This window comes from Magallana gigas, chromosome 7 (genome assembly GCF_963853765.1).
Source record: "Magallana gigas chromosome 7, xbMagGiga1.1, whole genome shotgun sequence".
Lineage (NCBI taxonomy): Eukaryota > Metazoa > Mollusca > Bivalvia > Ostreida > Ostreidae > Magallana > Magallana gigas.
This window is the reverse complement of record NC_088859.1, coordinates 30,669,116-30,682,902: the sequence shown is the minus strand read 5'-3', so window position 1 is coordinate 30,682,902 and position 13,787 is coordinate 30,669,116. Positions and strand designations below refer to the sequence as shown.

The 13,787-nt window shown below is 31.6% G+C and overlaps 1 protein-coding gene across 1 annotated transcript in view; it reads right to left on the bottom strand.

Annotated features, from left to right (window-relative positions):
• The window catches only part of LOC105346438 (CUB and sushi domain-containing protein 3), an 87,154-nt gene that overhangs the window by 43,489 nt on the left and 29,878 nt on the right, over positions 1 to 13,787 (bottom strand). Inside the window, exons 18-23 of the mRNA XM_066065834.1 lie at positions 10,475 to 10,666; positions 9,557 to 9,739; positions 9,123 to 9,323; positions 6,922 to 7,113; positions 5,704 to 5,895; positions 1,665 to 1,904 (exon numbers count right to left, since the gene is read on the bottom strand). Coding sequence (XP_065921906.1) covers positions 1,665 to 1,904; positions 5,704 to 5,895; positions 6,922 to 7,113; positions 9,123 to 9,323; positions 9,557 to 9,739; positions 10,475 to 10,666 — 1,200 coding nt within the window. The remainder of the gene's footprint in view (positions 1 to 1,664; positions 1,905 to 5,703; positions 5,896 to 6,921; positions 7,114 to 9,122; positions 9,324 to 9,556; positions 9,740 to 10,474; positions 10,667 to 13,787) is intronic.

The following is a 13,787-nucleotide window of genomic DNA, read 5'->3' as shown; positions in this document are numbered from 1 at the left end:
CTTTATAGTTCTGTAGACATTTGTTTAAGATTTGAAGATTCAAATCTTCAATGAAATCATAGACCATGAGAGTGTCTATCAGCTTATACTACTAAATTGGAATAAATTTTATACTAAAATTGATATTGCTTAGCCCGCATTTCCTCTAATTTTCTTAAATTTTGAAGAAATTTTGATTATTTTTTTATGCTTCCAATAATAAAATATTTCTAATTTTTATGTATTATGAAGACTTTATATAAGAATATAAATTGACAGAAAAGCTAATATATTGACCGTTTCATAAGAGAGAAAAAACTGATTTTAGTGATTTGTTCACAAAAGTCAATGTATAGAATGGGCACTTTAAAAAGCTTATAAAAATGTTATTTGATAGGAAAATCATATTTTACAAACATATTCTGAAACCCAAGTATCATATTATTAGTTCACATTAGTAAAAAAAAATCCAACATTATTGTTATTGTTTTTAAAATGCTAAAACAGACTCATTATATGTATATAATCTGCAGCAATTCTGAATTGCGCAACATGTGATATTTACCTACGCCAATATTACGCCAAAAATATAGTCCTTGTTCCATTCTAAACATTGATTACATTTTTCTATGCGAAGTTGTATGATAGTAAAAAAGAAAGAAAAATATACTATTTTAATTTCCTTTCATCTTGATTAAATGAACAATTAATCAAATTTACGTTTGGCAAGTCGAAAACCAGAAAAGACTCCTTCCTTAAGGTGGAAAACTTTATTGACTTTCTTAATTAGTTTCTATTCAGTATCAGCAATAGTAAAAAAGGTTTTTAAACATTTAAATGCATTAACACATTATGACCATTTTGGCCCCGTCCTTGAGTCAGAACTTTGTAAAGTACATAATTATGAAATCAAATCCAGTTTTCCTTAAAGATGTGTGGGAGTAGAGAATAATACTTTTACCAATATATAAAGGCATTAAAACTATATAACCATTTTGGCCCTGCCCTAGAGTCAAAATTCCTATATGTCCTGCAGGCAAATTCACAAATTCGATGGAGGGGTTCCCTGGTCTACATAAGTTTGAATTCAGTGTTTCTTACAAATGTTTGGTTGTAGAGAAGAAAAATTTGAATATTAGATGCATTTATACTGTATGCCTATTTTAGCCCCCACCCTAGAGTTAGAAACCTTATCCCAGAGGACATAAAATTTAATATATTTGAAGAGGACTTCCTAGTCTAGATAGTTAGGAATTCACTTTTTCTTACTGATGTGTGGGTAAAAAGAAGTTTTTTTTAAATAAAAAAAAACAAACAAAAAATAAAATAAATACAATACAATTTAATAAAAATTATTTGCATTAACACTATATTACCATTTTGGCCCCGCACCAGAGTCAAAACCACAATCCCGAGGGACATAAAATTTACAAATTTGGTAAAAGGCTTCCTGGTCAACAAAATTATAAATTCAGTTTTTTTCATAGATGTTTGGGAGTAAAGAATGAGATTTTAGAAATAATGGTTAAACGTTGACCATTTTGCCCTGCCCCTAGAGCCCATATGATGCATTTGTCTTTGTAAATTACAATTTAGGTCCCCCTAACACTAAAGTTACTCATACTAAATGTGAAAAGAATTGGCAATATAGAGTTCATTGAAGAGTTAAATTGACATCTTTATACCTTTGATGATGAATGATATTGTACAGGTTGCCGAGTTCCCACTGTTATCTACTGCTGCGTAGGTGACATTTAAATCCTCAGACACCACAGTTCCTGGTTTGAAGTTGTACGGCTTCACAGTCACATTTTTTACCAGTCCCGAGTTATCCAAAGCAGTTGGAACAACAAAATTAGTGGCTTCCATTTTATCAACATAAAATGGCTTAGTATAACAGTTTAAGAACATTGGCGGCGTAACATCTAAAATTAAAACAACAAAGGAAATGAATAGAAAGCGACGTTCTCTCATAGGTCCAAAGAGTTTATGAGACCTGAGCATTCCATATAGATATGATGATACATGTGTATAAGAATAAAGGCTAATTCAGATATAACAAACTTCACATAATGAGATTGAAATGTATGTTTTAGTACAGCGGTTCATGCTCTTTATCATTTTATATCCCGCGCCGAAATCTTGTATACAGAGAGTACAAATCTGATTAAAATTTTAACATTTAGGCCTAAGGGAGATGTGACGGCCATCTCGTACATTAGCGGATAAAAATGTAAACATTTCTTGAACTAACTTGTTTCTGCCCGAAACTGGCCAAAATTGTTGCCAAAAGATATAAAAGCAATATTATGAAGTCCTACATGTCATTTTGTTTGAGAAATATGCATAAAAGAACAGGACAATGCCTTTTTCATCAGTTAGAACAGCTGTCGAACTGCGCAGCTGCAGACTTTTTTTGAAGATTAAAAATATGAAGGTTTATTTACGTCCTCTCTACAACCATTTGTTGAGAAATAGTTTGAATTTTGCTCATTTAAGTGGTAACGTTTAACTGAGAAGCCAGACAAAAAGTAATTAGAAGAGCACATTTGAGCTTTAAGCTCACGTGAACTTAAGTGGAATCCGAATGCATTAGAACTTTATATTTTAAACAGGTCTACCGGTGTTATATAATGCCTTTTTCCCATTAGCCATCTTTCCCCCCGGAAATGGCTATATAGCAGTTTTTTCCCCCGGAAAAATGGCTATATAACAGTTCTTCCCCAACATAAAGCTGACTATGTAGTGGGTTTCCCCCTTTTAATAGCCAGATTACCCCCACGGAAAACCTACTATATAGTGGAGTTTCCCTCTTTTTTACATTCAGGTCATGTTTATGGCGGACCATTCTTGGAAATAATTTGCAATAACTGATATGATATAAATTTCTCATAATAAAGGATAATTATGGCATTTTTATTAATACTGTACATAGAATAAAATACATGGGTTTTTTTTTCACCCCTAATATGAACAAAGACAAGCGCCATCACAACTTTAATTTGCCATCATCAGTTATTTCACCTTTTGTTACACCTTTTCGGAACATCTTTTACCGGATTTCGGAACACCTCGAATCTTTTTCATTTTATCGATGCTTATCTACAGTTTTGACACCGATGATATGAACACGTGAGAACACATTTGAGTGAAAATACGCTGGTCTGGAACTTTAACTGTATTACCATCTATGTATAAGCTTCCTCCTAGGAAACTAACTGCATGACCAATCTTGACTTTATTTTGTAGAGGAAATGAATAAGAAGTGGAAATGTATTACTCCCTTCGTCCAAAAGGCTATCAATGTATAATTAATACCGTTAGAATTGACGATCTTAAATACAATTATATATTTCTTCTTCTAAATATCTAATGAGAGACAGGGTCAAATGATATGATGAGAAACTGAAATGTTTTACTAACTTATGGGTATGGGGGATTATAATTGATAATGTATTAAAAGCATGTGTAAAGTTAGTATTCTTTTTTTATTTTTTTTTTTAAGTAACGCATATTCATATTCATAATCTTAAGCACATTTTTTTACGAAACGCAAGGCTTTTAGGATGTAAAGATTTTTCAAAAAAATGAAATGGCTTCACAACCAGAACAAAGTCGGTATCTTTGCTGGTTACTTTGGAAAATGTGAAATAGAGCCTGCACTAACCTTATGTATGTATTATCATTCACTAATTGCTAATTTTGCCGCGTTTTAGTTTGCAGCGTGATTTATGAATACTAGTATACAATTTTAAAAACGATGCCATATAAAACAATATATACGACTCACTTACCTAAAAATCGTATCATACTATTTGTTTCATATTTTTGCAATAAAGATTTACTTGTGTACTATTATTCCTTCGAACAATAAAACAAGGGTAATTTTAAAAAAAAACACTAACACCTCCTTTGTGATAAGCTGACTTAATTTTAAATATAAGTTTGTTCTTTTAATCAATAAACAAGTTAAAAAAAAGTCGTATATCAAATGCGCTTAGGTTGGTTATATATTTTTGTTTTTCGATTTTTTTCTTTTATTAAAAAAAAAAAAGATTATTGATTTATTTATCTGTTTTTTTATTATATCATTAGTCATCTTATGAATTGATTAAATGTTCTGAAGAATAATGAATTTACCCGCGTAATTTTTAAAAAAAAATTCCTAAATTAAAAAGAAAAGCAGAATTAAACGTAATTTTCAACCATTTTGATAAAAAGAAATAAATGAGTGAGTGTGTATTATCAAATGATGCTTTTACTTTTAAATGACCGTAAATTAAATGTTCATGTGGTCATCTTTAGTGTTTGAAATGTGGGGCCCTAAAAATACACTATTCTTTATAATTGGATTTCAAACATCGGGCTCGGAAACAACAAAGCCCCCTCCCTGGGGGCTAAAATTTTCAGGGTCATCTACTAGTGGTATACCACTATCAGTCTGAAAATATGGTTAAGTGGTCATCTCTAGAATTTAAGAATCGGGTCCCCACTTACAAAACAATTATTATAATGGGCCGTGATACATCGAGGGCCCCTACACTGAGGGCTGCAATTTTCAGAGTCGTCTACAAGTGGTAAACCACTGCCACTGTGAAAATATAGTGATATGGTCATCTCTAGTTTATGAGATATTAGACCCTAAAGAATATGCTCTATAATCATTATAATAGGATTTTAAGCATCGGGCTCTGAAACATCGAAAACAAAATTTCTCTAAAACAGAGGTTTAGCCTGAATAAATTTGCACAAACAGATAGACAGACTGATAGATTCATCAATAAAGTCTTAAAAAATTTCACTTTCTATTAATTACCTAAATTAAAGCTGCTTGGTCCGATTTTATATCAAATTTTATGCACGCTTTTAAACGATGGCTATGCTTAGTATATGTATAATAATAGACATTGCAGTACTTTTACCCGTCAATTATGCCAAATTTCAATGAAGAAAAATACGTACAAAATATGCTAACAAAACAAACGACATTAAAAGTTACCGCGTTATTTCGCCTCATGTTAAATTTCACCCCTGACGACGAGAGGGGTATAGTTGTATTACGACTTTGACATCGCTTTAAATAAAGGTCGAAATGATCAGACAAATTACAAATAAACATGTGTACGTTTTGTTCGCTAATATTTCCAAAGTGTGCTTTGTTTACAATCGATGCATAGCATGCGGGTTGAATAACCCCAATCATTCGGGGGACGAAACCAAGCGGTTTCCTTTTCTAAACATTCCCGTGATGCATTTTGGTTTGTTTTTTCGTTTGCCCAAAGAGAAATTATTTTTATTTACTTTGAATATTTCTAACTTTGAAAGGAGACTGATTCTGCTGGTGTAAATAGGAGAAAGTCCACAACTTTCTAAGATAAATGATTTATATGGAAAAAAAATTGATACTGTAATTACAAAAAAATCGGACCAAGCAGCTTTAAGTTCTATGTGTAATTCCATTACACACATGTTCAATTTTCAGCATTGTCAATAAAAATGATAAATCGGCAAAACGAAACTTTACCTGTACAGATGAATGCAGATATATGCTATCTGGGAGTGAAGGAACATTGATTTTAATCATTAATGGATTTCCATGAATATTTTTTATAAGATCTGAACCAAAAACGTGAGGGAGAAACCCTACTATGGGGGAAAAGTTACTATATAGTTGCTTTTCCCCCGGGGGGAAAGCTACTATGGGGGAAAACTGCTTTACAACACCTGTGCATATTGGTATCTTTGTAGCATTCCATGTGGCATTGTTTACACCCTGTTGTTGACATTTTAAAGGTGCTGATGGGACTGGTTCATATCCTGGACGTAAACATTTGAAACTGAGCAGCTCCCCTGCCTCATAACTCCTAACTTCTTGAACAGCTCCCCCTGGTGTTCCAGGATCTGTACAGCGCCCCACTAGATACATATGAAGGGATGTTAGCATGTTGTAACATAGATATAAAACAATGTCAATTACGAACGCATTCGTCATTTCATTTGTATTACTATAATATGAAGCCCAAGTTACAAATACATTCTAATATTAGAAAACAATAGAAAGAAAGAAAATTTATTAATAAGTTTCTGTTAACAAAGAATATGGCATAATGAGATTGCCCATTTCATATACAATCTACCAGGTAACTCTCATGAATGATGATAATTATACATTGCACTTTGAAAAAGTGTAACTTACATTCTATTTAAAGGGACCAACAGGTAAGAATATTCTGTTTTATCGTTTTTAATATTTCATAAAGTTGACTGTTATTCCAATGTCTATTTGTTTATTACTGTGTCAGGCTGATAGATTTTATGTTTTAACATTTAAGGTATTCGATGTATAACGACCACATTTCGACCTAAGAAATGAATGGTCCGATATTCCTAATCATGGTATCATTTTGAAGGTGTTATCAAATGAAAATACTCCACCAAAGGAATTTTCAAAATATTAATTATGGGCCAACTAATTACACCTTGAATTTTGTATTGAAGTCTATGGGCAACGTATGTTTTAATGCGATATTGTAAAAAGTAACTTAAAATTTGTAAAATTCTCTTGGTTAATACATGCATAAACTTTCTCTTTATTAAAATATGAATTAAAATGAATCATTTACCGCAGATATTCTGACGAAATTAAAATTTTCTTTTTTTCAACAAGGGGAGAAAACTCTTTAAAAAAATTTAAGGTGCAAAATGACTGGCTTCTTATAAGTTGTCAGTCATGTGAATTTGGTTCATTTCACTTTCATTGTTTTTTAGCAGTACATATTTAACTGGTTTTAAACCATTCAAAATTGTTCAATATCCCTTCATTATACATTGAATACCTTAAGGCTCGAAAATCTCAACATTATTCTTTTATCATGTTTTACATAAACATTTTTTCAAGATATTCTATTTAACCCCATTTAAAAGTTGATCTAATTCATTAACCTGTACATGTGAGATTCCCAAAACTCCATTTTCTGTTCTCCTGACAAGTGACAGTGTAGTCTTCATTTACTGAGACTCCACTACGGACTGAGCCAGTTAGACAGCTGAAGGTAAAGCTACTTCCATAAAAGGTGTCAGTGTAGATGTAATCCTCGGCATCAGGCACATGCTCGGGTAACCCACAATCAATCACTGAAATTTGCAAAAGATATACGCGACTTCGCTTATCTCAGCAACAACGACTATTTTGAACAAAAGATGCTGATAAGCTGTTGATGTCAGTTATAAGAACAATAAATAAAGCATGCCCAATTTCAAGTTTACCCACATTATACATCAAAATATATTTATCTCAAAGATGTAAACAAATATAATATATCTTCCAAAATGTTTTACACTTGTTCCTCGTTAATCACAATCTAGGAAAAAGCAACAATCAATTTTTGAAAACATATTTTATTTGTCGTTCTATAAATAAATCTCGATCCTCTTTGTGTGTCCATTTAAAACCCTCTTTGGGTAATATTTAAAAAAGTAAAGTGTATTAAATCTCGGTTAATAAATAATGTGCTTTCTGCAAATTTTAATAATTGCGGATTTTTCTATATCTGTGAAAACAATAAATTTTCTAAGATTTTTTTAACGATTTTAACAAGACTTGACCACCTGTATAAACGCTGACCAAAGCAATGCAAAATTATGATATAAAGGTACGTTTTTCATATTTGTTAAAACTGATGAAACAAGATATCTGTGAGCCAATGCTCACTAGTGATACCCCCGCCCTGATGTGAATATGCAAAATAAGCAGAGTCGACATTTAACAGAAAGCTGGCATCCAATTGGTACAGAAATGTATCCCACAATATGGCATGCCTAAACAAATAGTGTGTTAAAATTTCAAGCATCTGCGATAAATAGCTGCCGAGAAATCTTTGACGGAAATTTGTTGGAAATTTTGGCTAAAAATAAACAAAGTACTCATTCAACAGGAAGTTGACGTCCGATTGGTACAAAAATACATCCCACGATATAGCATGCCTTTACAAATACTGTGTTAAAATTTCAAGCATCGGCGATAAACAGTTGCTGAGAATTCTTTGACAAAAATTTGTTTGAAAAGTTTTGCTAAAAATATACTAAGTCGTCATTTAACAGGAAGTTGACGTCTAATTGGTACCAAAATATATCTCACAATATGGCATGCCTATACAAATACTGTGTAAAAATTTCAAGCATCTGCGATGAATAGTTGCTTAGAAATCTTTGACGAGAATTTGTTTTAAAATTTTGGTTAGAAAATAAGCAAAGTCGTCATTTAACAGGAAGTTGACGTCCGATTGGTACAAAAATATATCCCACGATATGATATGGCATGCCTATACAAATATTGTGTAAAAATTTCAAGCATCTGCAATAAATAGTTGCTGAGATAAATGCAACAGAAATTTTTGTTACGAACGGACGGACAGACAGACACACAAGGGTAAAACAGTATACCCCCTCTCCTTCACCCCCTCTCCTTCGGAGCGGGGGTATAATAACTTTAGAAGATTATCATTCTGGTTTTGTTCTGCTCTTCAGTACCTAGCTTAGACACCACTGTGTATGCATTCATGTATGAAACATGTTATTAATTTATTTTTCTATCAATATAAGATATATTGTTACATATTGAAAAATATGAATAATATATAAAATTTATTTTAGCTTCGTTTTAACTGATATTGTATTATGTTCCATTTCCTTAAAAGCGACATTTACTGTACATATTTTAAATACACATTTATTTTCAAAATGTTATATCTGTACTTTTCATTCAAAACTTTCTTCAAATATTGTGTAACTTTGCTTCTCAGTTATTTTCATAGCTTCAATGTTTCCGAAGAATTCTTATCAACTTTTCCCTCATACAGCACCCAGTTGTATCTCTGTCTGACCCTAAACTTGCAATTTCTATACAGATATAAGCTTAGTTCAACAATTATTTCATAGTTTTAGCTATAAATTCTTTAAAAAGACTTCTAAGGTGTCTAAATCTCAAGAATAATCATGGAATATTATGGATGTAGTGGGTCATTGATCATTAAATATTTTATATGTAATCAAAGGGAAAAACGCTTTTCTAATATTATTTCTATCGATCTCTCTGTATCTAAAGAGAAAAAAATAGCTGTTAAGAAACTCAACATAACTCTGACCTGGACAAGTCAGATTATCTCCAAGCAGTTCATAGGTCGCCACACCACTTTCCCCACAATACAAGGATAGATTACGAAAACCATTTCCATATCTGCATTCAATGGTAACATCAGTACCAAAGTCCACGCTTGTATTTTCGTTCGGGAAAATTATGTTGTAATTAGGATCTGCACTTAGATTAGGTGTAACACAGCTTCCTTCTACACCCAAAAAATATCAATATTAACGTTTTTATATTGTCTTAACAGTGTTATAGAATTGATTAAACTGTTACAAAATTACGAATTCCTCATATAAGTATTGTTCACTTATTAACAGTAAAATAGTATATGATATAATTCATATTGTACAATAAAAACTTTTATCATGAATACAGGTTAGAGAACTCAGATGTCAAACGTAATTTAAAGCTTTATATGAGACGTATTCTTACTTTTACAGTGTGGCATATCGGCAGACCATTGTCCATGGTTTTCACATTTCAAAGTGTGTGTGTTAGTTGTGAAAAAAAAACCATGATCACACTCTATGTCAATCTGATCCCCATAATAGAAAAGTTTCTTGTTGCTTAAAATCTTTCCATTTAACAAAGATACTAGTTTTGGACACTGTACCCCTAAAATTGAGAGAAAAAAAATTTGGTTATTGTGGCATTTTGACGAATTAATTGTAAGGACAAAAATGTGATTATATAAAAATTATGTAAATTCTAATGAATGAATATATGAGGTATTAGAAGTGTGGTGCTGTCTAGGAATAAAGATAACTTTGGGGCTCAAATTCACTTTTCCAGAGCAACATACTTTGAATATAAGTATATTGTTTTAATTTTTTTTTTTATAAAAAATACATATATCTCAATGTGAAATCTTAAACATTCATTGTCAGGCGACCAGATTTGTGTTGGTTATATTTCTAGGTGCTGTGCTTTCTTTTTTCGTCGTTTTTAGCAATGACTAGTTTTATGTCCTTATTTAAATGGTAAAATATTGTTTAAAAGAAATCAGCTCTCCTTCAACCAAGTAATGTTTTCGCCTTTTGCGAACCCCACGACGCAATTGTTGGCTATATTTTGAGCGTTCGAATTATATCTAAAATAGTGACATAACTGGTGCTAACAATTTGCTGGTTAAAACTAAAAGGAAAAAACTATTGATAAATATAATCAACCAATTTTAGAGTTGCAGGCGGAACACTATTCTTAAAGAAAAATGATGAAGCACAAATTCATGATTTACAAAATATTGAATGTTTACACTCAGCTTTCATAATTCATTGTCAGAATCTAAACCGTCGTTTGATGATAATTTCGATTGGAGGCTAGAAATCATTATATTTGTTAATCACTTACTGACACAAGTATGGTTCATTCTTATTTTATCTCCGGCTCTTGTTCCCGTTTCCCCATCTGCCAAGCTAACGTTGTTAAAGTCAGGATAAGCATACAATTCATAACCTGCCTCACAGGAGCAAGAATACGAGCCACCATTATTGGTACATGTATCACTGCATCCTCCATCATCTACAAGGCACTCGTCAATATCTATTAATTAAAATATTTTGCAATCAATGTCAAATATATATTTTTAGTTTCAACATATATTTGCAAAGCTTAGTTGTACTTTATATTAAAACGTATTTAAATTTTGTTTATATTAAAATGATTTGTTTGAGTTTTAACTTTCCGCACTGTATGTATATTCTTCCAGTAAGTAAAAGAAAACTAAAGATTATGCAGATATAAACGACGAGAAAAGAAATAATCCTATATATACTAACTAAGCAACAAATGAACACGACTCTTGTAAATATTGATAATATCATTACCGTCATGTTTCATGACCAAATGACAGTTAATTATCAATTGTAGAAGATACAATAATTAAAGATGACATGAATTCAAAAATGCATTCTGTCGCCATATTAGTTTCGATCACTCCTCTACTACCACTGGGGTATATTTACCGGCTGAGAAAGTGACGGTCGGTTGCTTTCCGATCGAGGCAATCAGGTTGCACGGAATTCTAAATGCATGAACTACTCACTGATGTAAAATGTTTGTAAAAAAGTATAAAGGAAACAACAATCAGTAAAATACAAAATATATTTTTACTTTGAAAGAATTTCCAAAGTATGCGTATTATTTTGGACAGATAGTGTTGCCTTACTTCGCATGCACATCGAACACGTCTGTCGTTCATACAGAGTGCATAACGTCTGCATCTTTTAAAAAACCCGGCGGCACTACTTCAAACACAGTAGCTAAATGATCGTAAATCCAAGAAAGTAACAACGTAACATCATTTCCATTGGTTTCTACAAAAAACGCCTCGTTTTTAAAAGCATGCGGTCATTGACATTGTTCGATCTGCCACAGTGTCATGTGTGGTTTTCACATGTGCGATGTTATAACATACACACGAAAACAGTCTACAATTATCGAAGAGTTTTGAGGTATCTGTGCCTGGATTTCAGTCTGTCTTGTTTCGTTGTTTATTGGATATTCCTTGCCAGTGCAGTGGTTATCATGTTATTTTTGTTCAAAACGCGTTTATATACGTCTTTTCGTCCAAGGTAAATTGTTTAGGGGCTCGTTTCATAAAGACGCCTAAATTTTGGGCCCAAATTTAGTCTAGTCCGAGGACTTACACCGAAACTTAGTCGGGCGTATTTTGCATTTCATAAAGCGGCGTAACTAGCGTGTAAACTTTAGACTATAGCTTTAGCATAAGGCATTGACAACGCAGCACTGCACATGCATAATTTTTTTTTCTTTTACTCCTTTATGTACTGGTGTATGTAGCATGTGAAAATATGATCAATTTTAGAGGAACTAGCAATTGTAATAATTTTTACCTAAGAATACATGTATTTAAAATTTGATAAATTCTTGTTTAAGTGTGCAAAAAGGTTAAAATGTTTAAATAACATTCCTTTTTCTTCAACAATTTACCGAACAAAAAGCACATAATATCAAAATTATTTTATACAAATAGATAAAACATTAAACGGAAACCAAAAACTAGTAAAGTGTATATGATTTTCTGAAATACCAGCGCGAGTAGTATTATTTAGTAGCAAAAACACATGGAAATCTTAAAGAGACAGTACAGCTGAAAACACGTGTGTGAATAACTTCAGATTTACCTATTGTATCGTTAGGGAATAAGAAATAACGTTGATTGTAATAGTTGAAATACATATAAATCCCTTTTACATACCTAATAAACGTAATTATGAGCTTCCGGAAATGCAAGGGTCGTACAAACCAGAATAACCTTATATTGTTTATTTGTACCACGTGGACTTTGATTGACAGTAATTGACACGTGCTGTTGACACATTTTAAAATGAGGACATAAATATGTCAAATAACCCCGCAAGGGACCTCATTTACAAAAATGAACTTAGGTTGTAGCAACTCCCATGATAAATACGCAAAATACATGCTTACAAAATAATTATTGAGGTTATTTTTAAAAACTTTGAACAAATATTAACTGGGGGAAGTAGAAAAGACATATTTTTATCAACAAACATGTCCAGGAGAATCTTCGCGAGCCCTGCATGTGTTTTGTTTACAGTAAATATAAATGCGCAAGAGTATAGAAGGCTGAACCCCGTAACACGTTGCGATGTAAATATGTGATAGGTTATATGTAATTATTTATTTTAATGAAATAATTAGATTTATTTCATGGAGAACTTTGTAATTTTCTGATAGTTTATACATTCATGAGTAGTACAAAAATACCAAACCCGATCTGAAAATTTTTTCAAGTCGGTTTTTTTATAAGATGCGCAGTACTCTCTCTTTAAATGAATTATTCGTTTAAAGTAGATCCAGTGTTCTGTGACGTCATACTTTATTGTAAAACTTTGAATTCTTTAAAATTTTTGCAAGATAGTTTTATTTATTTTATGTGAACATAATCTCATGGATGTAATTAGAAATATTGTTAAGTTCAAGATATTTTTGCAGCTTAATTTTATCCTAAATTTCCAATTTTTTATACGTTTTATCTATGCTAAGGGGAAATAACTTTCTTATCCCAACAATTAATTTTAAAATGTTTTTGTAGTTTTACTTTCCTGACACAGTTGACAATAAAATTAAACAAGATTAACAAATTTCTGCCTACAAATATTTTACTTTGAACAAAAAAGTACGGTTTTCTGATGCTAAATTATTCTTTAGTTCATGTTTATCTGACATCTCAAAAGGTGTGATGACATGTATATTTTTTCTTATAATTGATGAAAATTAAGTCTATTAAACTGAAATCGGTTCTGTTTTTCAACTTTCATCAGAGGGTTTTACGAGTATGGGGTTACCTTAATACATGTATAATGTTAAATTTAGAGCGGGCTTACTCGGCATCATTTTGGTTGACGTACACGAATTGTGTAATGTGCTCAATAGAATTATCAATATATTGTTTTAAGTAATTGTGTTGTCCAAAATATATGAATTATTTTATCACTTTTATCATATTGAAAATTTTAAATTTACTGGGTCGGTGTAAATTTACAAGTTGTCACATTGTAAATTGTTTGTTCTGACCTTCATCGCTCGTTGTCATTGTGCATTTCGATTGAAATGAATTTAAGGTGTTATAAAACAAAATAAATGCATTTTTGTTTTCAATTATTTCGCGATGTTT